Source organism: Theobroma cacao, chromosome 10 (assembly GCF_053813885.1).
Source record: "Theobroma cacao isolate CCN51 chromosome 10, ASM5381388v1, whole genome shotgun sequence".
NCBI lineage: Eukaryota > Viridiplantae > Streptophyta > Magnoliopsida > Malvales > Malvaceae > Theobroma > Theobroma cacao.
The window spans coordinates 150,343-170,956 of record NC_142648.1 but is presented as its reverse complement, the minus strand read 5'-3'; the positions used below and the strand labels follow the sequence as shown (position 1 = coordinate 170,956).

The 20,614-nt window shown below is 37.1% G+C and overlaps 4 protein-coding genes and 1 long non-coding RNA gene across 6 annotated transcripts; 4 read left to right on the top strand and 1 right to left on the bottom strand.

The window, feature by feature from the left end:
• Positions 1–161: 161 nt before the first annotated feature.
• Positions 162–7,909, top strand: NAD-ME1 (NAD-dependent malic enzyme 1). The gene is made up of 19 exons (XM_007008676.3): positions 162–545; positions 704–800; positions 956–1,074; positions 1,700–1,867; positions 2,484–2,612; positions 3,060–3,120; positions 3,329–3,432; positions 3,530–3,613; positions 3,876–3,982; positions 4,521–4,632; positions 5,167–5,280; positions 5,518–5,583; positions 6,013–6,085; positions 6,199–6,285; positions 6,592–6,646; positions 6,737–6,808; positions 7,217–7,279; positions 7,383–7,503; positions 7,594–7,909. The coding sequence occupies exons 1-19, from the start codon at positions 366–368 to the stop codon at positions 7,666–7,668; spliced, it is 1,887 nt and encodes a 628-aa protein (XP_007008738.2). The 5' UTR covers positions 162–365; the 3' UTR covers positions 7,669–7,909.
• Positions 7,910–8,519: 610 nt separating this feature from the next.
• On the top strand, positions 8,520–13,055 carry LOC18585719 (phragmoplastin DRP1E). The gene is made up of 15 exons (XM_088810729.1): positions 8,520–8,818; positions 8,949–9,012; positions 9,103–9,210; positions 9,444–9,545; positions 9,623–9,673; positions 9,764–9,825; positions 10,169–10,259; positions 10,360–10,424; positions 10,563–10,757; positions 10,841–10,960; positions 11,041–11,111; positions 11,559–11,784; positions 11,902–11,952; positions 12,047–12,433; positions 12,693–13,055. Exons 1-15 carry the CDS (start codon positions 8,678–8,680, stop codon positions 12,819–12,821), a joined length of 1,863 nt encoding a protein of 620 aa, XP_088666855.1. The 5' UTR covers positions 8,520–8,677; the 3' UTR covers positions 12,822–13,055.
• A 321-nt stretch (positions 13,056–13,376) lies between these two features.
• LOC18585718 (UMP-CMP kinase 3-like) lies at positions 13,377–17,174 on the top strand. Its single transcript, XM_007008673.3, has 10 exons — positions 13,377–13,739; positions 14,238–14,294; positions 14,492–14,543; positions 14,679–14,796; positions 15,480–15,636; positions 15,768–15,848; positions 15,974–16,081; positions 16,169–16,240; positions 16,845–16,899; positions 16,979–17,174. The coding sequence occupies exons 2-9, from the start codon at positions 14,268–14,270 to the stop codon at positions 16,854–16,856; spliced, it is 627 nt and encodes a 208-aa protein (XP_007008735.1). The 5' UTR covers positions 13,377–13,739; positions 14,238–14,267; the 3' UTR covers positions 16,857–16,899; positions 16,979–17,174.
• Positions 17,175–17,318: 144 nt separating this feature from the next.
• LOC18585717 (uncharacterized) lies at positions 17,319–18,317 on the bottom strand. 2 transcript variants are annotated; one of them, XM_007008670.3, is made up of 2 exons: positions 18,027–18,317; positions 17,319–17,782 (listed from the first exon to the last, which is right to left on the bottom strand). In XM_007008670.3, exons 1-2 carry the CDS (start codon positions 18,183–18,185, stop codon positions 17,387–17,389), a joined length of 555 nt encoding a protein of 184 aa, XP_007008732.1. In that variant the 5' UTR covers positions 18,186–18,317; the 3' UTR covers positions 17,319–17,386. The 2 variants fall into 2 exon arrangements, with proteins under 2 accessions (XP_007008732.1, XP_007008733.1); XM_007008671.3 differs by having other exon boundaries at positions 17,319–17,766; positions 18,027–18,263.
• A 114-nt stretch (positions 18,318–18,431) lies between these two features.
• On the top strand, positions 18,432–19,808 carry LOC148760201 (uncharacterized). Its single transcript, XR_016028897.1, has 2 exons — positions 18,432–19,617; positions 19,720–19,808. It is a non-coding gene; the product is annotated as an uncharacterized LOC148760201 (long non-coding RNA).
• The last annotated feature ends 806 nt before the right edge of the window (positions 19,809–20,614 follow it).

The window sequence follows — 20,614 nt, the reverse complement described above, 5'->3', positions numbered from 1 at the left end:
TGGCAGTTATACGTTGGCGGGTGGAGGTGGTTGTAAATGGGCCACGGAAAGACAGGATTAATGGGCTCTATTGGGCTTTAAGAATAGTCAAAGCCCATGTCGTCAAAATTGTTTACTATATTTAGAAAGGGCAGACATTACAAGTCCAACTCAACGTCCAACCGACTGGTTTTATTTTATTTTATTTTATATTAAAATTGAAGGAAAATTTTGGAAAATTGAGACATCTCCTCCACTTTTTACTCCCACTAAATCGCTTCCAACTTTCGTCTTCTACTTCCAAACTCCTTGCTTCTTCTTCTTCCTCTTCGTGGTGGTGGTGGTGGTGTTGTTTTAGAGCTACTGATTGCTGGTCAAAAAACGACATGTCAAACTTTTGGAATCAGACCAGAGCAGCGACGTCTCTGATCAGACGCCTTAAACGGAGCATCATCAATCCTGCGGCTGTTGCTCGCCCGAGATGTTTTACCACGGCGGAGGGCCACCGTCCCAGCCTCGTCCATAAGCGCAGCCTCGACATCCTTCATGATCCTTGGTTCAACAAGGTACTTTTTTTTTTTTTTTAAATCTTAGCTTGGATTCGAATGCTCAGTCCTCGATTTGAGTTTTCCAAAAAGCTGATTTCGTTACTTATGCCTTTTTTTAGCTTCAATTATCTACAGAAGTTCAGTTTTCTTATTTGTTTAAATGCGTTTGGTGTTAGGGAACAGCATTTTCCATGACGGAACGAGATCGTTTGGATCTTCGTGGCCTTCTTCCTCCGAATATAATGTCTCCTGAACAGCAAATTGAACGCTTCAGTAAGTTTTATTGATATCGGACTGGTGTTTATGCTGCTGAGCAATATGAAATCCTTCTATGTATGGATTTTGAATGATCAATCGGCTTTTGCTGACCATGATGGCACACATTGTTATTTCCATGATTTTCATATTTGTAATTCATTAATCAACAGTGGTTGATTTGAAGAGGCTTGAAGTTCAAGCTAGAGATGGACCATCTGATCCCAATGCTCTTGCCAAGTGGCGGATTCTTAATCGGTTGCATGACAGAAATGAGACCATGTACTATAAGGTAAATTCATTTTATGTTCTCCATGGTGATCTCTATAATGCTTTTAGAAGTTAACTTTTAAAGTTTCTCTTCTTCCACCTAATGATATTGTCTGTGTAGTTGTTGGTCATTTCAGCTAGTTGGAAAGAACAATATGTGGTTCCTTTGAGTTTGAATGTGTAGATTCTTTCTAATGACAACTGGTTATCAGCAAAAGTCCTTTTCACCTCCTTAATGCTATAACACATTCTCCAATGTCAAACAAATGATTCTATGAAATCCAATAACACGACTACTATCAGTCAAATGCCATTGTATTAATTACTTATTATACTTAGTTTCTTTTTCTGCTTTTTACGAGTTTCATGTTGCTTCCATTTTTTGTTAATGGAATGACTCCATTGTTCCTTCCCCATTAATTATTTCACTTCTGGTTCCCTATAAGCCATCTCCAATGTGATAACAACCATCTTTCCTACATTCTTACTTGAAATTAGCTTAAAGTGTCAAGAAAAAGAATCGCAATGACATGCTTTATTGGCTTTACTTGTGCCTATCTTTTCTTCAGAGTATGTAGTATGTATGCAGTGACTCTGTCATCTTCTCGATGATATATCTAAAGGATATTTATTTCTGACTCTGACAGGTTTTAATTGCCAACATTGAGGAATATGCTCCTATAGTTTACACTCCAACTGTCGGTCTTGTTTGCCAGAACTATAGTGGTCTGTTTAGGAGGCCTCGAGGAATGTACTTTAGTGCAGAAGATCGTGGAGAAATGATGTCTATGGTTTACAACTGGCCTGCTGATCAGGTCTGCTTTACATATCAATGATGCAGTATATAGTAGAATTTCTTTCCTTAGTTGAATTGATCCCACTTGTGGAGCTATGTCCTTGCTTGCTTTATTGTGGCCCTCCCTGGTGATAAAATGAAATGGTTTTCTATGACATGCATATTTTAGTACTATGCTTTCATACGGTTTTGACTAGTTATTTTGTCTTTTCTGTTTCTTTTGTGCACGGTAAAATATCCCTTTGCCTTTCGCTTTATGGTGTATGGGCAGCATGTCTTTTCAATTTTGACTACCAGCAGGCTCAATGGGTAACTTCTTGTGGAGAAATTAAATGTTGTAGACCTGCTCTTGAATTTGGGAATTTAGACATCCAAGTTTGTTCTTTATAGATATTTGTTTTTGACTCAGTGATTACCTCTTTCAGTTACCTGTACTTCATGTTCCAGCAACGTAATTATTTGTCTTCGTAGTGCGACAAAATAATGCTGGATTCTTCTTCCTTTATCAGATCAGGTTTAGTAGTAGCATGCATGAATTTTGGTATCAGTATTTCAGAAACACTTTGGTTTTTTATGGAGACTAGTTTGCAGGTTGATAGGCTTCCAGTTAATTTATTTTGTTTTATTGAGTACAGGTTGATATGATAGTTGTTACGGATGGAAGCAGAATATTGGGTCTTGGAGACCTTGGAGTTCAGGGAATTGGAATTGCTATAGGGAAGCTGGATTTGTATGTTGCTGCTGCTGGTATCAATCCTCAGAGGGTTTGTTATTCTTTTTCTACTCTTTTATTTTATATGCTAGAAGTTTTTATTACGTTGATGTTTATAATAGAAAACACAGAGTTTCTCCTAAAGATTGTCAGTCTTTATGCCTGCATTTCAGATGCCGGAATAACGGAATAAGGATTGATATGATAACATTTGTAAATACTCAAGTTCTATATCCATTTTCTTTGGTTATTTTATCTCCTTACTTCAGAGTAGCTTTACTTTCTGAAAATGATATGAGAGAGTGAGACTTGATTGTGTGTTGATCTTCATTGTTTGTGGAGTCATTGCAAGTCTCAGTCACTTGTTTTTTCTGTTTTCAACCATTTTCTAATCTTATTAAATGGCAGTTCATATCATGCTAATTTTTGTGGGCTTGCCCAGCTTGACCAAATACTGGGAATTTTACAAATATTTCCTCTGTTTTCTCCCTTGCATTAGGTACTTCCTGTCATGATTGATGTTGGAACTAACAATGAGAAGTTGCTCAAAGACCCCTTGTGTAAGTTTTCCATTATCCAATTTTGGGGAACCATAAAAAGAGAAATTATGAAGCTTTGACTTCTTGTTGTGATGCTTGTAGTCTGTGGCCTTACTAGCGCTAGCCAATTTTCAGTAGCTAGACATCTTGTACTTGCATGCTTTCTGAGTTAATTTTATATTCTGCAAAAGAATGAAGATTACATATTTACATAATTTTTTGACAATAGATCTGGGCCTTCAACAACATCGTCTTGATGGTGATGAGTATATTGCGGTGATTGATGAATTCATGGAGGCTGTTTTTACTCGTTGGCCAAATGTGATTGTGCAGGTATATAGATATGTCTATCTTGTTAAACAGAATATTGTCTAGAATTAAATTGGAGTACCTTTATTTAAGAGATATGAGCAGATTTGGTTTTCTGCAGTTTGAAGATTTCCAGAGCAAGTGGGCCTTTAAGTTATTGCAGCGTTATAGAAATACATACAGGATGTTCAATGATGATGTCCAGGTAATTGAGATTTTCTCTTGGTACAAGATAATCCATCATGTTGACTTGATTTATTAATGCAAAACATTCCATTTGTTGTCACCTGTTGCTTTGGATCTCATATTTAAAGTTCTGTTTAAGCAATTTATAATATATTCTTTCAAATGTTACTGTATCAATTTTATGCAGAGTTCTAATTTATTCTAAGCCACTATTTGATTTATTTTATTGAGATTTAATTGCCTTTACATTCTGGCATACTTTCTATCAATTTGCTAAGCAGGGAACAGCTGGGGTTGCAATTGCTGGTCTTCTTGGAGCTGTAAGAGCACAGGGAAGGCCAATGATTGACTTTCCGAAGCAAAAGATTGTTGTTGCTGGTGCTGGAAGGTTAGTTTTGTAGCTTACTCTGTGAGGCTAAGTTGTGGATTATCATAATACCAATATTAGGGAAGAGATAACATGGCTATGTTAGATATTTATATATGTGATGGTTGCTTTTAGTGCTTAGACTGTTTCCATTGGTACCTGATTTACTAAATTCCTCACTTATGAACTGAAATTGGATTATAGCAAGTTAATTACTATGTGCTAAATGTGTTTTCATTTGTTCTCCCTGTATGTCTGAAAAAAAAAGAAATGATTCCTCCAAATAAAAAATTAGAACTCTTTCTTGGCTTATTATTCATCTTACTCTATATGGAAGTTTTATATTGCTCATGCTTAAGATGATTTGGTTGTTGGTTTGCTTGTGGCTGGATTTCTTCTCATTCTATCAGACATTTCTATAAACTTGTTGTATCTGCTGACTGATTTGTTTGCTATTTTTTGGTCTTTTTAGTGTTTTCCTGTGAAAACTAATACGGAAGACCCTGCATGCTAGTAGGAGATATTAGGGCTTGTTTGCATAATCTTTATACTGTTGCAGTGCTGGAATAGGGGTTCTCAATGCTGCAAGGAAAACAATGGCAAGGATGTTAGGAAATAACGAGACTGCTTTCGATAGTGCAAAGAGTCAATTCTGGGTTGTTGATGCCAACGTAAGTAGCATGCTTCCTTAAAACTAAAGAATTTTTTGTTAGAGAGTTGTGCTTTTAAGGCCAATATGTTTTTTTCGACATTTGGGCCTAGTTTTTCATCTAATATTTCAGCTTGAAATTGGAAAGCTAATGAGAAGGTAGTGGGTGGAGGAATATGCCAGGAAGATAGAACTGGTGAATCGGGCCATCAGCAACTTCCTACTATGATATGACTTTGCCTTGCTTTCAAAAGGCAGGAACACTATAAGTAGATTAAAAGATGGCTAAAATAATGATATGATTGCATTCATTGTTATCAGTATCACAACACCATTTCTTGTGATGCCTTAAAGCTAAATAACCAGTTGATTATACAAGTTACATTTCTATGAATGCATTACAAAGCTATTTGTGGTCATTTTTACATTTTGCTGCTGTAGATTCTGGCTGTTAGAATGTGATGGTTCAATGCAACCTTTGCACAGTTATCTTGCCCTGAGGAAGACCAATTTGCATTAGCTATACATTCTAATTAAATGTGTTGATTGGATCCAGGGCCTTATCACAGAGGAACGTGAAAATATTGATCCAGTGGCCCTGCCCTTTGCAAGGAAAATCAAAGAAGCTGGTCGTCAGGGCTTAAGGGAGGGTGCAAGTCTTGTGGAAGTGGTCTGTGAAATGCTAGCATAGTAGCACTTTTTCAAGTCAATATATTATAGTAGATTACAGTGTCATGTTATTCTTCATGTGTGAAATAATGGAGCCCTGTTGGCGAATGACTTTTGTCTCATTATGTTCTTTCCTGTTTTAGTTTTTACCAGCTTCTAAGTTGTGTCATAAGATATATTGTGATGTCTCCGTATCTCTTTCCAAATTGTAAGACCTTTCTTTAATCTGACTAAACAGGTGGAGCAAGTGAAGCCTGATGTGCTTCTTGGGTTATCCGCAGTTGGCGGATTGTTCTCCAAAGAGGTATAAAGCGAATTTACATATCAATCAAAACATTTGCTCCTGCTGTTTAGGAGAATGATTGAATCTATGATCACAGTCTGAACATCATTCGTGTTAATTGGCAATTTAGCAGAATGTTAATTTATTCTTTTAGAATTAACAATTTTTTAGATCCTGAAGCCCTGTGATCATCCACCTTATTATGAGAATGTATTGCTTGTAAAGTCAAGATTCACTATTTGCATTTCCTTCTCATATATTTAAATTTGAAGCAAGTATTCAGATGGTATACTGTAAATTTTGGCAAATGGCTTCCAGATTGCAGAAGGAATATTTTTGTAAATTTAGACTTAGTTTTGTTCCTCAGAATCTATGCATTTCATTAACCTTCTAGCCAAATCTATTTGCCTGTCTTTTTGCAAATTGGGTAAAGTTTATTTGTTGTTTTAGGTGTTAGAAGCTCTTAAAGGTTCAACATCCACTAGACCAGCCATCTTTGCGATGTCAAACCCTACAAAAAATGGTATGATTTTTTTTTAATTTTTTTGGAATTATAAGATGAGGGCCTTCCATATTCCATATTTGTAAACAAATTTGTTTTGATCTTTTATCCTTCTCTTTTTGTATTTATTACAGCCGAGTGCACCCCAGAGGAAGCCTTCTCCATCGTAGGTGACAACATTATATTTGCAAGTGGAAGTCCTTTTAGAGATGTCAATCTTGGTATGTGCCAAGGCTATGTTATTGAACATAGTCCACATGGTATACATTTTAATTTTTGTAGTCCTTTGCAATTTGCTCACATGTGGGGCTGGTTTAAAGTTATTTTTACAACCAACCTAAGCTCTGTTTATTATAAATGCCTAAACTTGTATAGGATTATAGCTGCTAATTGTACAAGCTGCTCATTTCTCACCTGAATTTCTATAGCATCTTGATTTTGATACAAGTTCTGAACATGAAATTTTTTCCCTAATATTCTGAAATGAGAGTGAAAGGTCTACTGATTGTAACTTTTGAACAATTTAGGAGATGGCCACGTTGGGCATTGCAACCAAGGAAACAACATGTATCTCTTTCCAGGGTCAGTTTTGCCAATTCATTTCATAAAGATGTCTTTTATTAATGTTTCTCTAATTAATCATTTATAATCTTTCACCTATCTTTTATGCAGTATTGGACTTGGAACTCTTCTATCTGGTTCTAGGATCATTTCAGACGGCATGCTACAAGCTGCAGCAGAACGGTGCGTCTCATTTGTCTTTTGTTTTTGATAAAAATATTTGTGAATGCTGAGTTCAGAATATTTCAACGGGCAAGGCAGTGACTGCATACCACTCACTCAGAGCCACTTCAAATTCTGCATGAAGAAAATTAGGGATTAGGATCTGCTTGTTGTCACTTACCAATCCTTCTAATTATATTACAGATTTTATGAGTTACTTACTTGTGGAATAAGTCCTGATTTATTGTAATATTTTATTAACTTACTAGAATTTTTTAGTTGTCCCAAATGGTATGATAGTTATGATGGGTGTATGCCAGGAGCTCTCTGATATAGGGCCTTGGATTATTAATTGCTTTAAGAAGATGATTTGGTGCTTAGCCACTGAATCGGAAAGTGACTGGTGTTATGTTCAATTGACAAATGCAGTCTGGCTGCATACATGAGCGAAGAGGAGGTTCTCAAGGGGATCATATACCCTCCAATATCTAAGTATGTGATGAGGCCTCTCTCTTTTGTCTTGCTCTCACCTGATGAATGAAGTGAAGAGCTTTCAACTTAAAGTCGTTGGCTAAGTCTATAATTTTGTTTGTAGGATAAGAGATATAACAAAGGAGGTAGCTGCAGCGGTGGTGAAGGAAGCTGTAGAAGAAGATCTGGCAGAAGGATATCGTGACATCGATGCTCGAGAGCTCCAAAAAATCTGTCAGAGCCAGGTAATCTGGCAGTTGATCTGTAAACGTCCATCTTTCCATGTTTCCAGCACTGAAAAGTTGACAATGACAAACATGTTTGTTTATTTGCAGGAGGAACTTTTAGAATATGTGAAGAATAGCATGTGGAGTCCAGAATACCCAACTCTGGTTTACAAGAAGGATTAGCCAGCCAGCCACCCACCCCCGCATGTTTTATCCATTCTAAAACATCGCCAGTCGTAGATGTTGTGCACCAAATTATAAATCCAGCAGAGCTTGTGGTAAGCTAGTAATGCAAGAATGAAAACATGCTTTCTTGGCACGTACACTGGACTAAAACGAGTACCTGCATTAATTCTTCTGCTACATACCGATTTGGTTGGTCAGATAATTCATTGCCTGCAAGTATTGGTACCTATATTTCCAATTTGCGTGTAGATATAGATATAGATATACATATATATATATATATATATATATTTATATTCAAATGAATATACGATTTGCTTCTTCTAATCTGCATTGAACTATTTTATTGTCCAAAGAAATTTTGTTGATATGGGGCATGAAAACTAGAGACGGAAATTTCGCTGATGACATAGAGAGAGAAGCTTCCAAGTTTGGGATGGGAACATTTATCATTTATTTAATTTAACTAGAAACAACATAACAAAGACAAATAACAGAAGTTTGATAGCTTAGCTGGATTATGGTACCAAGTATGGCTTCACCTCCCTTGGTTCCTTGTCCTTACCCTCTCAGTTGACGGCAGCTCAGCCGCCCATCAGCCATCCACATCCAAACATTTTTTATTTATAAAAAGGAAAAAGCCCAAACCAAGGCAAGAGTAGGGTACTGTTACTCTATATAAAATATTGATCTAGAACAAATCCTTAATTCGGCAACGGTTGTAGGCCTTTGGGCCCCCGACTTTTTGAATTTTCAAAATTCAAACGCGTCAAGGTCTAAGAAAGAAAGAAAACAAAAACGGTGCGAAGCGTGGACTCAATCTTTGTCCAAAGGGGTCCGTCGATATTGCTTACTTTCCATCCATTTCCACCTTTAATCTATCTTTCCCCTTTCTCAAGTCCATCGCTCTGCTGCGAACCCAAGCTCCTTTCCATTCTTTTCAGCCTTCATTTCAAGTCCAAGCTTTCGTTTCTTCTATAGCTTTCCTGATTTTTGAAGATCGAAGATGACCACTATGGAGAGCTTGATCGGCTTGGTTAATAGGATCCAGCGAGCGTGTACGGTGCTCGGTGACTATGGCGGTGGCGATAACGCTTTCTCTTCCCTTTGGGAGGCTCTTCCCTCTGTCGCCGTCGTCGGTGGACAGGTTCTTCTTCTTTTACATCTTTTAATTTCTTGATGTTTGCAGAAAAGGAGAGCAACTGGGGAAGAATTGTAGTCGATCTTCTAATATGAATTATGAGGCTTATTTTCTTTTGTATTTGTATTGAAAACAGAGCTCGGGAAAGTCTTCAGTGCTCGAGAGCATAGTCGGTCGTGACTTTCTTCCCAGAGGATCAGGTTCGTTCGTTTTTTCCTTTTTTTCTTCCTTTTCTTTTTATAATATTAGTCTCTTGAATTGGAGTAATAGTGATGTTTAATTTGGTCCAGGAATCGTGACGAGACGGCCTCTGGTATTGCAGCTTCATAAGACAGACCAATCGTCACAGGAGTATGCTGAGTTTCTTCACCTGCCCAAGAGAAGATTCACGGATTTTGGTATGCTTTATTTTTTACATAATCTTCTAAGACCATATCTTTTTCATATTACTTTGCCTTTGGATACCTGAAAATTACTTTGTCATGTTTTAGCTTTCCTTTCTTCAAATTATGGGCAATTAAAAATGAAAGAATAACACTTACCTTACGTCCTTGTATTTGGACCTGCTAGTTGCAAATTCTGTTAAAGATGGATTTTTTTTTTCCTCCTAATTTGAGTTTGAAACTTGCAGCAATGGTCCGCAAAGAAATTCAGGATGAAACTGATAGAATGACTGGGAAGACCAAGCAGATATCTCCTGTTCCTATTCATCTCAGTATCTACTCTCCACATGGTTCGTAACAACATCACAGTTATGTTTCTTTTTTAATCAGAGTCATTTACCTAACACCATTTATTTTCTTCTGACAGTTGTCAACTTAACCCTGATTGATTTGCCTGGTTTAACAAAAGTTGCAGTCGGTAAGTGTTATTTTAATTGTTTCATCTGAATTTAACTTCATTGTTTGGGTTTCCTATTCATTTGATGAATGCAAATCATTATTCTTTCAGAGGGACAGCCTGAAAGTATTGTTCAAGACATTGAAACCATGGTTCGATCATATGTTGAGAAGGTAAGCACCTTGAAGACCTTAACCGTGCTATATTAACAGATCATGGTTCTTTACTCTCTCTCTCTCTCTCTCTCTCATGTTGAATTGGACCGTTTTTCTTAGATTCTGATGTTTAGTGAAAAGAGAAGGGCTACTTAAGATCTTCTAATCAAAACTATATGAGAAATATCTTCCTTGTTTGTATGAATGATTGAACTAACCAACCTGTGATAGCATTATTTTTTATTTGCAAAATCTTTACATATATACTTTTTTTTTAAGTCTTATGTGCATAAACAATCTCAACTGAAAAATCTTAATTGTGTTTTATTTGCAATCTGAATCATTATTATGCTTCTGGCAGCCTAATTGTATCATACTAGCTATATCTCCAGCCAATCAAGATATAGCAACTTCAGATGCTATCAAAATTGCTAGGGAAGTAGATCCTTCCGGTATGTATCTTTTCACTATGGCATACATGCATATCTTTGCCAAGTAATTTTTGCTTGTTTTATTCCTCTCTGACAAAATCTTGTGCCCCTTTTTTACCAGGTGACCGAACATTCGGGGTGTTAACTAAGCTGGATCTTATGGACAAAGGGACTAATGCTCTGGATGTGAGTTCTTGTGCTGTCTCTTTTATATAGAACTTTTTTAATTTAATGTATCTATGTGTCTTTATCTGTTGGTTTTCTTCTTGTTGCTGACTTTGTATGAAAACATGACACTTTTCATTTGCCTTTTTCTTTCTTAAGGTTCTTGAAGGAAGATCTTACCGGCTGCAACATCCTTGGGTTGGAATTGTGAACCGTTCACAAGCTGATATAAACAAAAATGTGGACATGATTGTGGCAAGACGCAAGGAGCGTGAGTATTTTGCCACTAGTCCAGACTATAGCCACTTAGCGAGTAAAATGGGTTCAGAGTATCTTGCAAAACTTCTTTCACAGGTTTGACTTTTCGTGCATTCTATTCTAGGATTGACTTTACAATCTTAAAGGGCATCTTTCTGATGATGTTGCCTTGTTTTCAGCATTTAGAATCTGTAATTAGGGCTCGAATACCAAGTATCACTTCATTGATAAACAAAAGCATTGATGAACTTGAATCAGAGATGGACCATCTTGGTAGGCCTATTGCCCTTGATGCTGGGGTGAGTAGCATAGCTTTCCTATTCCCATATAAGTACAAGCTTCTTTCTGTGCTGTGTATAATTGTGATGTTGTATTTTAGGCTCAATTATACACCATATTGGAACTTTGCCGTGCGTTTGACCGGATATTCAAGGAGCATCTAGATGGAGGGTAAATTGCTTCTGCTACTAATTCGTTTTTCCTCTTTTGCTGCTTTCTTAGAGTAAGCCATTTTTTGTTCTCTGGCAGCATTATTGGCCTGAGTGCCTGTTTGGCCTAGTTTTTTTTCAACTTATCTACCTCTTAAAAGCAAAAGCCTGGTGAAACAGGATTCAAGTGTTAAAAATAATTTATCCTCGAATTAGATCCATGCTCTTGAGCTCATAATATGTTTAGGCAGATTTGGAGTGATTCTTTGCTTTTGAAATAAAAATATCCTTAGTAAAGGTTGCAAAAATAATCTAAGTCATTGCATCTCATGATTTGATGAATGGCTATACTTAATCTATAGGATCTAAATTTAAATAGACGTTAAATCAGTGTGTAATCAACTATAGTACTTTAAAAATTTAAGATTATGAGCATCTTCCTTATTACCTTTGGATTATGATATCTTAGGCGACCTGGAGGTGATCGTGTTTATGGAGTTTTTGACAACCAGCTGCCTGCTGCCTTGAGGAAGCTTCCCTTTGACCGGCATCTTTCTCTGCAAAATGTGAGGAGAGTAGTGTCTGAGGCAGATGGTTATCAACCACACTTGATAGCCCCTGAGCAAGGTTACAGGAGGCTCATTGAAGGGGCATTAAATTATTTCAGGGGACCAGCTGAAGCTTCTGTGGATGCTGTAAGTTGTCATCCTTTATTATTTTATGGTCATTGAAGATCTATCTTGAAATCTTTTTATAGTCAAAGTTCTGAAGTTGGCACACTAGTTTTAGCTGATATAATATTTTCGATGTAGGTTCACTTTGTCCTGAAAGAACTTGTGAGGAAATCTGTAGGAGAAACTCAGGTAAAAGTTTGGGAATTGATCTCATATTTTATATAGCTTAAGTTGTTCTAGTATCCTGCAAAAGGTGACGATCTTTTGATGTTTGTATAAGCAGGAATTAAAACGCTTTCCCACTCTGCAAGCTGAAATAGCAGCAGCTGCTAATGAGGCCTTGGAGAGATTTCGGGATGAGAGTAAGAAGACAGTTATCCGATTGGTAGATATGGAATCGTCATATTTAACGGTGGATTTCTTCCGGAGGCTACCACAGGAAGTAGATAAAGGAGGAAATCCCGCAGCCGCAGCTGCAGCCACAGCTACAAATACAGATAGGTATGGTGAGGGCCATTTTCGGAGGATAGGGTCAAATGTTTCCTCATATGTTGGAATGGTGTCAGAGACACTTAAGAACACAATTCCGAAGGCTGTGGTTTACTGTCAAGTTAGGGAGGCAAAACAATCATTGCTAAACCGCTTTTACACACTGCTAGGGAAGAAAGAGGTAATGCCAATTTTCCTTAAATTTTAAAAAATTCTAATTATTAAGATTATTATCTTTTGGTAAGCATGGGTGAGACACTGCTCTGTGCATGTGGGTCATATGTGACCTTTCTTCCATGTGCATATGCTATGGTGAATCATGCATTTGACAGCATTTAGGTTGAAGTGGTTGTATGGTTCTGGCTGTTCAGCAAAACAGTGCTTTGGATTTCTTCATACGTATTAACTGGTCGTATGGTTTTCGCATCTGTTTGTTTCAGGCGAAGCAGCTCTCGCAATTGTTAGATGAGGATCCGGCCTTGATGGAAAGGAGACAACAGTGTGCTAAAAGGCTTGAATTGTACAAGGCAGCAAGGGACGAGATAGATTCTGTATCATGGGCCCGATGATACTTACCGTCTATTATAATATCATATAATTCCGAAAATGAATCACCCACATTCGATACCAGCAGTAGTATAACTTTTGTTGATTGTTTGACAGCGTAGATTCTTTGTTGGATGTATTCTTGCTGTTATGCTATTCTTTATGACTTTGGAAACCTCGTGAGGGGTTGAATATTTATGTAGGAAAGTACTGTTACGAATGCTTGAGTTTATCTATCTATGTAGCTCTTTCCCGGCCTTCCCCTCTACATTTTCCTTGATTGCGGTTCATCCATGCATCTCTGATTTGTATTAAATTTTGATAAGGTTGGAATGGAGGATTCAATCCCATTTGTTTGGCATGTTCTAAATAGTTCTGATTGATGGGGAAACATTATTTCATGTGTAGAAGAAGAATATTCCCATGTAAGTAAGAAAAGAATATTCTATGATTTTTATTTAATAAAAAACTCCCCTTCTTTTAAGACAAAATATAGCGGAAAATGCAAGCAGACGAGGGCGCGTTAGATCTTTCTTTCAGAAGCCGACACGGTTTTTTCCTTTTTCTTCCTTTTTTTTTTTTTTTTGTTGAAAGAAAAAGAAATACCTTTGAATTGAGACGAACAAGGGGGAAAAAAATCCAAGTGATTCGCTTTATTCAACGGCACACCGACTGACGTTTTTTAGCAGTTAGAATTACGCAAACAGAACAACCACTTTTTGATTATGTTATTCCGAATATACCCTTGGGAAGCCAATAACCGAATAAGGCTCAATTCCCCCCAACCCCGGGTCCGGGCAACACTCATTTCAAAAGTGTTGGCCTGCCTGTATTTAAAGGCCCTCTCTGCATTTCTTTGTTTCAATTTCCCCTGCCCTTCCAAGTTCCGGTTTTGATCCATTCAGAGAGGAAAGTCCTTTCTCCCTCACTTCATAATTCAGGTAAGCTGACCTCTCTCTTTCCTTCCTTCATTCTCTCTATCTGCTTGGATCCGATCTGAACCGATTTGATCACTCTCTTCTTGTTTTCTTTTCTCAATGCCAGCCAAAACGCCATCTTTATCTGTTTTCTGATTCGATCTGTGTAGGGTTGAGTGCTTCAGCTCATTTTTACTTGATTTTTCTTTTTTTTATAAAATTTCTTGGCTTCGTCTATGTGAATGTGATTGGATTTGAAATTCATGGATCCGATGTATTTTCTTTTGTTTAAGCAACGTTGCTTTTGTTTCTTGCATTTCCTGCATTGCATGTTCTGCTGCTGCTATAGATTCGTCCTACGTTTGTTTCCAAATCTTCTGAATTGCCTTTTGTTCTGCCATTTTTAAAAACTCAATGTTAAACTTGTGTGCGTAATTAAACAGATCAGATCATCGTGTTTTGTTTGGATTTCTTGCTTTTCTTGTTCGTTTTCTTGAACTATGTTCTTTTGGATTTATGCAGATTTAAACGCTGGGCAGTTAGCTTTCACTCATGGGAACTGTTGATGCTGCAAACAAGGTAATGAGGAATATGGAATTTATTCTGTTGATCCAATTGTTATTTATTAAAGAACAAAAGAATTAGACTTGTCATGCATTAGGACGTTGTCAAAATACCTTACTTTTGGAAAAGTGATGCCCTCTCCAAGCATCCTTTATCATAGATTCCCATTTTTTACCACCACATCTGCTTCTGACAAAATCTTCTAACTACAGGATGTCAATGTTAGCTTGACCGACGAAAAGCCAATAGTTGTTTTTGTTCTGGGTAAGCCACTTCTTGCTCTGTTATTTTTGTCTGTTAATAGTTGTACATTTAGCTTCTCATCCAGTTAATTTTCTTGTTGTTTGTAAATGCCTACAGACTCTTAAAGTTTTTTTTTTTTTTCTGTTGATGGATCAGGTGGCCCGGGAAGTGGGAAAGGTACCCAGTGTGCAAATATTGTCCAACACTTTCTTTACACCCATCTCAGTGCTGGAGATCTTCTCCGAGCAGAAATTAAGTCTGGCTCTGAAAATGGGTATGACTTTCATGGCTGAAAAAGTCAGACATGCATAGATTTCTAGCTAACTTTAGACATTTGATTTACAGTCTGATCATTATAGATGATTCAGATCTGGATTCAGCTTCAATTTAAGAAAACAATTAAACTTTTAGACTTATTGGATTGAGGAAAAACTTGTTTCTAATGATTGTTTATCATTGTTATCTCTTGATGTACCTAGTTCCTAGGTTGTTCCTTCTGAGATCTGATGGATTTTCTAATATAGGATTGCTTTCATTGAAGATTATTGGCTGTTTTATCCTCAGCTAGTCAATCATTTAGACAAATAAGTTGTATCCTTGGAAATTTTCTAGGTTTGCCCTCTCTTTGGACATGACATGGAATGGATAGATAAGCTTTTTGCATTCTCTGTTCTGGTTTAACTCTAAGGACATGCCTCTTTGGTTCCTGAATCTGAACTGCATGTTTTCTGTGTTTGTTGCATTCTGACATTGAGCTAGAGGCAGAAGCGGGTGGAGGTTCATGTACTAATCCAGTTGTTTGTATTTTTATTTCCTTCGACACCAGTTGTTTGTATTTGAACCTTTTTGTATGTAGAGAATTTTTTCTGATTACATCTGAACCATTTTCCCCATGCCACCCCATATCTGCAAGATCATTTTATACAAATTGAACACATTATTTCTTCTGATCTGCAGAACTATGATTCAGAATATGATCAAAGAGGGAAAGATTGTTCCTTCTGAGGTCACAATTAAGCTTCTTCAAAAAGCAATGCTTGAAAGTGGTAATGACAAGTTCCTTATTGATGGTTTTCCTCGTAATGAGGAAAACCGTGCAGCATTTGAAGCTGTTGTAAGTTTATCATTCTCTGGTTCCATATTTGTTCTTTCAGTTTACATGCCCTTGTTTGTGTCTTTTACCTAGTCTTCTCAGCATCATTCAGTTAGCTACTCTAACATGGTGAAAACTTGGTGGTTCTGCAGACTAAAATCGAGCCAGACTTTGTCCTGTTTTTCAAGTGCCCTGAAGAAGAGATGGAGAGGCGTCTTCTGAGTAGGAACCAGGTTCCTTGATTCTCTCTCTCCTTCTATGGGTCATTTATATGTTTTATATCAGAAGATGTCCTTGTTTCTTTTTGTCTTGTGCCATTTTGTGTTGGTTTAATCTTTTTCTTTTCTTTCTAATGAAGGGAAGAGAAGATGATAACATTGAAACGATAAGGAAGCGATTCAATGTGTTTCTAGAGTCCAGCCTTCCTGTGATTCAGTACTATAAGGCCAAGGGGAAGGTTCGAGAGGTAAACTTCTGTTACTGAATTGTTTGGTTATTCTCTAGATATTGGAATCTTTACCTCAACGTCATATTGTGTTGCTTTGACCTTTAGATTGATGCTGCAAAGCCCATTGAAGAGGTGTTTGAGGCGGTTAAAGTTGTGTTCACCCCAAAAGGGGAAAAGGTAAAGAGTCATAGTTGTATATTTAATCGTACGTTATTACTTTTCTTTGAAGCAGTCAATAGGTACACCATCAAAAGAATGTTTTTGTCATTAGAAGAAAAGAGGATATCTGTGTCATTGCTAGATGAACGGCGTACTATTTTCTAAATTGTGATGTAAAGCATTAAGAATTTAATTATCATTGGGAGGTAGAGGATAACTATTTGACTGAGCCATTGAGGTGATGTATGGAACCAGAAAAAGAGTAGTACTTGTCCATAGCATGAATTTTCTATCAAAACATGAAATTCTTACTGAAATATCCAGTGCTACAAAAACTCGAAAAATATATGTTGCTCTAAATAATATATAGGTCTTGGCAACTGATCTGTGAAAGTTAGGAAAATAAATTGTTAATGTTTGAGGATAGATTTGGGATTACTTAGGAACCCAGGAGGGTCATTTGAAGCACTTTCAATACATTAATTTTTGAATAATTGACGAGCAATTATATAACTGCTCAACAACTACAAGAGTATAGTTTGATTACATAACATGGCTGGTTCAACGCATAAACCATATTGGTTTGCATGTTCCTCTCGACTGATATATGTGGTGTATGCAGGTCACTGCCTAGGCTTTGCAACTCTACCAGTGTTGTAAGAGCATATTCAGTCGAGGTGACATCTTTATCCAAATTTCTGAAGTGCTCTATATCAAGCATACATTTTGTCACTGATATCACATTCTTCCGTGCAGGATATGTCACGGTTTGCTGCACATTTCTGTATTCTGATTTGTGAGGCTTTGTATCACATAGCATTTGCCATTTTATGCTAGCAATAGCGGGTTTTATAGTTCATAGTTACATGATGAGAGGTTGATGCCTCCATATTCTTGTTATCGTAACGCTTATGCTGATTTTTCACAATAAATTCTCCCATTTCTATAGTTATGATCGACGTGATTCTTAATCTTTTGCATTATTATTGTTATTAAGTTTGCCTCTGTGAATGCTTCAAAGGCGGAGTGTATTTATCATTATGGGCTGTTAACTTGATGATATTTAAACCTGAAAAAATAATCATAGTAATATATCTCAAATGCAACAGCAACTCGGAAGCTTTTATTGCTACTAAACTTCGAGCAAAACCAAGTATTTGAGGTTTAGTAAAAAATAATCCCACTCTCCTTAATGGTGTCAAGGAGAATCCCAAGTTTCCCCTGGATTGTCACATTCTTTTGGGGCTCATAAGACATTGCAAAGACATCAGCTTCCATGGACCTCTCGGCAATTAGCTTCCCTATAACCCTACAGGCATTGTCGTCGGTGAGTGATGGTAATGTGTACCTTAGGTCCTTGGCATTTGTGCTAGCAACAGATATCACTTTGCTGGTATTCCTGTGCATCACTTTGGCGTGGATGAATCGCTTTGAAAAGAAAACATTCAGTAAGAAGGGTCTCATGTACATATCAGTTCTTTGCTTCCATGACTTCCGGTTAGGCCTTTTTGCTACTTCACCTCGGGATCTCCTGGTCCATGCAGCTGAAACAGTAAAATCCTATCAACAGAAAGCAACTTCAAGTTTAGGTATAGATGATTCAGCAGCACAGGTTGAGAATTATAAGTTGGGTGTTTGATATTAACTAGCACTCCCTTTAAAACAAATTCACTTGCACGCACGGGGTTTCGCTGGAATTTAATTAAGCCTCAGGAAAGGAAAAGAAAGAAAGAAATGAATAAGGAATATCCTAAATATAAGGAAAACTAAATGCCCGTGATGAAAGAAAGATAGAACAGCAAACCTTGCGGCGGATGGGAATGGGAGTGGGAGTAGAGAGGTGAAGCTTGGGTAAGGAGGAAGACCATGACAGAGAATTGGTTTTGAGGTGCCAACTTGGATAAGTCGACTGGGGAGAAAGCAGGACGGAGGTGGATGAAGACGAATAAATGCTGCCGTCCATCTTAAGATTCTCCACGCTCTCACTCTGCTGCTATTGTGAATGATATTCTCACAAGTCAGAACCCCCCAACGGCCCGGCGAAGGCAAGCCAGCCGAATGGCTGCAGGCAGCAACTCACAAGCAAAAACAGAAACACTCGGCCAGTTTGGGCTTTATCCTTTGCATCAGGCTTTAGGCTTTAGGATTGGGCTGACCTTGTATCCATGTTGGAGTGATTCTAAGCCCAACCTGGATATCTCCAACGTAAGGATGCCCATGTCGGTGACAAAACTTCTGAGCAAAAATACATAGAAGAACCAAACCTAGACGTGGGATTGGATACGGCAAGGACCCGTCGAAATGTAATCTGATTTCCTTTCTTATCGAAGAAGCATTTGACATCGCAGTCCTGCAGTTGGTACACCTGTTTTCCTCTCCTTCAAACGAAGCAGTTGAAACCTTACTGATTGGAATTTGGAGTCGTAGTTTCCACTCTCTGCCAAACCATTGGTTGCTTCAATCTACGTTTACAGTAATCTCCAAGATTGATTGCTCTGCTTATATATTCACTAATGAGGGTTTAAGAACCCAACTCGCAACATTTGATATAAGCATTCCTCATTAAACATCATCTCTCACCACATATTCTTAAAATCAAGCAGAAAGTGGCAAAGGGTTTGTGAGAAATGAGATTGGATTATTGAAAGGAATATGTTTATGAGGGGATGCCACGTTATTATTAGGTATAAAGTTGGTTTTAAGGAGTCAAGTATACTCGAGTATACTTTACATATGCTTGGACGCCACATACATATCGTCTTGGAAAAAAAGTACATTTAATAATGTTATGGGTGGACTTCTCTATCATATACAGTATAGAAAAATACTAACAAGGAATCCGACATGAAAAATATTCCTTTCATGTTCTGGAGCTGAGAGAAACAGGGGAGAGATCAGGTTTTCCATGAAGCCATTAGTTGCCATGAGAGATCACTTGGAATTCATTACCGAGATTGGCACTTCCTTGGCTACAAGTAGCTGGAAGAACAAAACCCTTGTCCTCACCATCATCTTCTTTGCCATTAGTCTTTGTGCAAAGTTTGTATGGTTCAGTAAGGACCGCCTTCCTGTCTTTACCTTCCATTACAATCCCAGCAGAATTGGTGCAGCACCCACGCCCTATTGCTCTGTGTGCCTTTACGAAGCTGAAGATGGCGAGAGGCTCCGGCGGCTCCCCCGATGCAACCACTGCTTCCATGTTGATTGCATTGATACGTGGTTCCAAAATCGCCCCACTTGTCCTCTTTGCAGAAATGAGGTATCTGTTCGCCGGAGACAAAACCAACGTGGTCTTTTCTCTTCCATTATTCTATCAATTTTGCAGAATCTTTTTAGGAAAATGAGTAGTCGTCCTCTCAACTTTACAAGTACCTTGATCTAGGATGGAAATCCAGGTATAGTTTTGAAGATTGCTTTCATTTCTTTTTTGCTCTTAAAGCTCTTCCTGCCTTAATTAATTTCCTCAGTGTCCTAAGTCCAAACACATTCTTCTGTAGTGCATTCATTTTATCTGAACAGAAGGATTCTCTGTAATTGAGCAACGAGTTCTTCAAACTTTTCTTGGATTGATCCTTGTCTGCTGAAAGTTGAGATAGCAAAACTTATTACCAATATCTTTATGTGAATTAGCTGTGCTTTCTTTGAAGGCGGCAAGCTGCATATCAACCTTATTGCATCATTGAATTCTTTATCCAAAAGTTCCGAGTATTCCAGGAAATTATGATTATGGTACAGTAATTAATGGCCCTTTGTGACCTGAGACTGGGAGGGAGGCGGGAGCACTTGAGACTTATATTGCGTTTGTTATGTTACTGAAATGTGATTGTTGGGTATATGATTGTTGAAAATGTGATTACTGTAAATATAATTTTGTAACGTTTGATATAACAAGAAAAAGTGATGATTACATGAAATGTGATTGTCTAAAACATTACATTATAGTGTTTGGTTTGTAACCATTTAACTTGAAATGTAATGTAAATTGACAAAATTACCTTTATGTATAAAAAATATATAAATTGAATAAATTTATAATTTTTAATATAAAATTTAACTTTTCAATTTTAAGTAATTAAATAATAAATAATAACATTAAAAAATAACATAATATTTTTATATTAATTATTTAAATATTAAAATATATAAAATTACTAAATATTTATTTTTACCTTAAACTTATAATAATTAAAAATAAGAAACATTATCCAAAAAAAATCTATTGATAGATAAAAACTTCTATTGATAAATCACATAATCTATCTATCGATAGATAGATATCTGCTACTAAAAGTTTGAACTTAATCTAAGGATAGATGTTTTCATTTATCCATAGATGTATTATTTTAAGCTTGCCTAACGCTTTCTTTCTGTCAAACAGTGACACCCAAACAC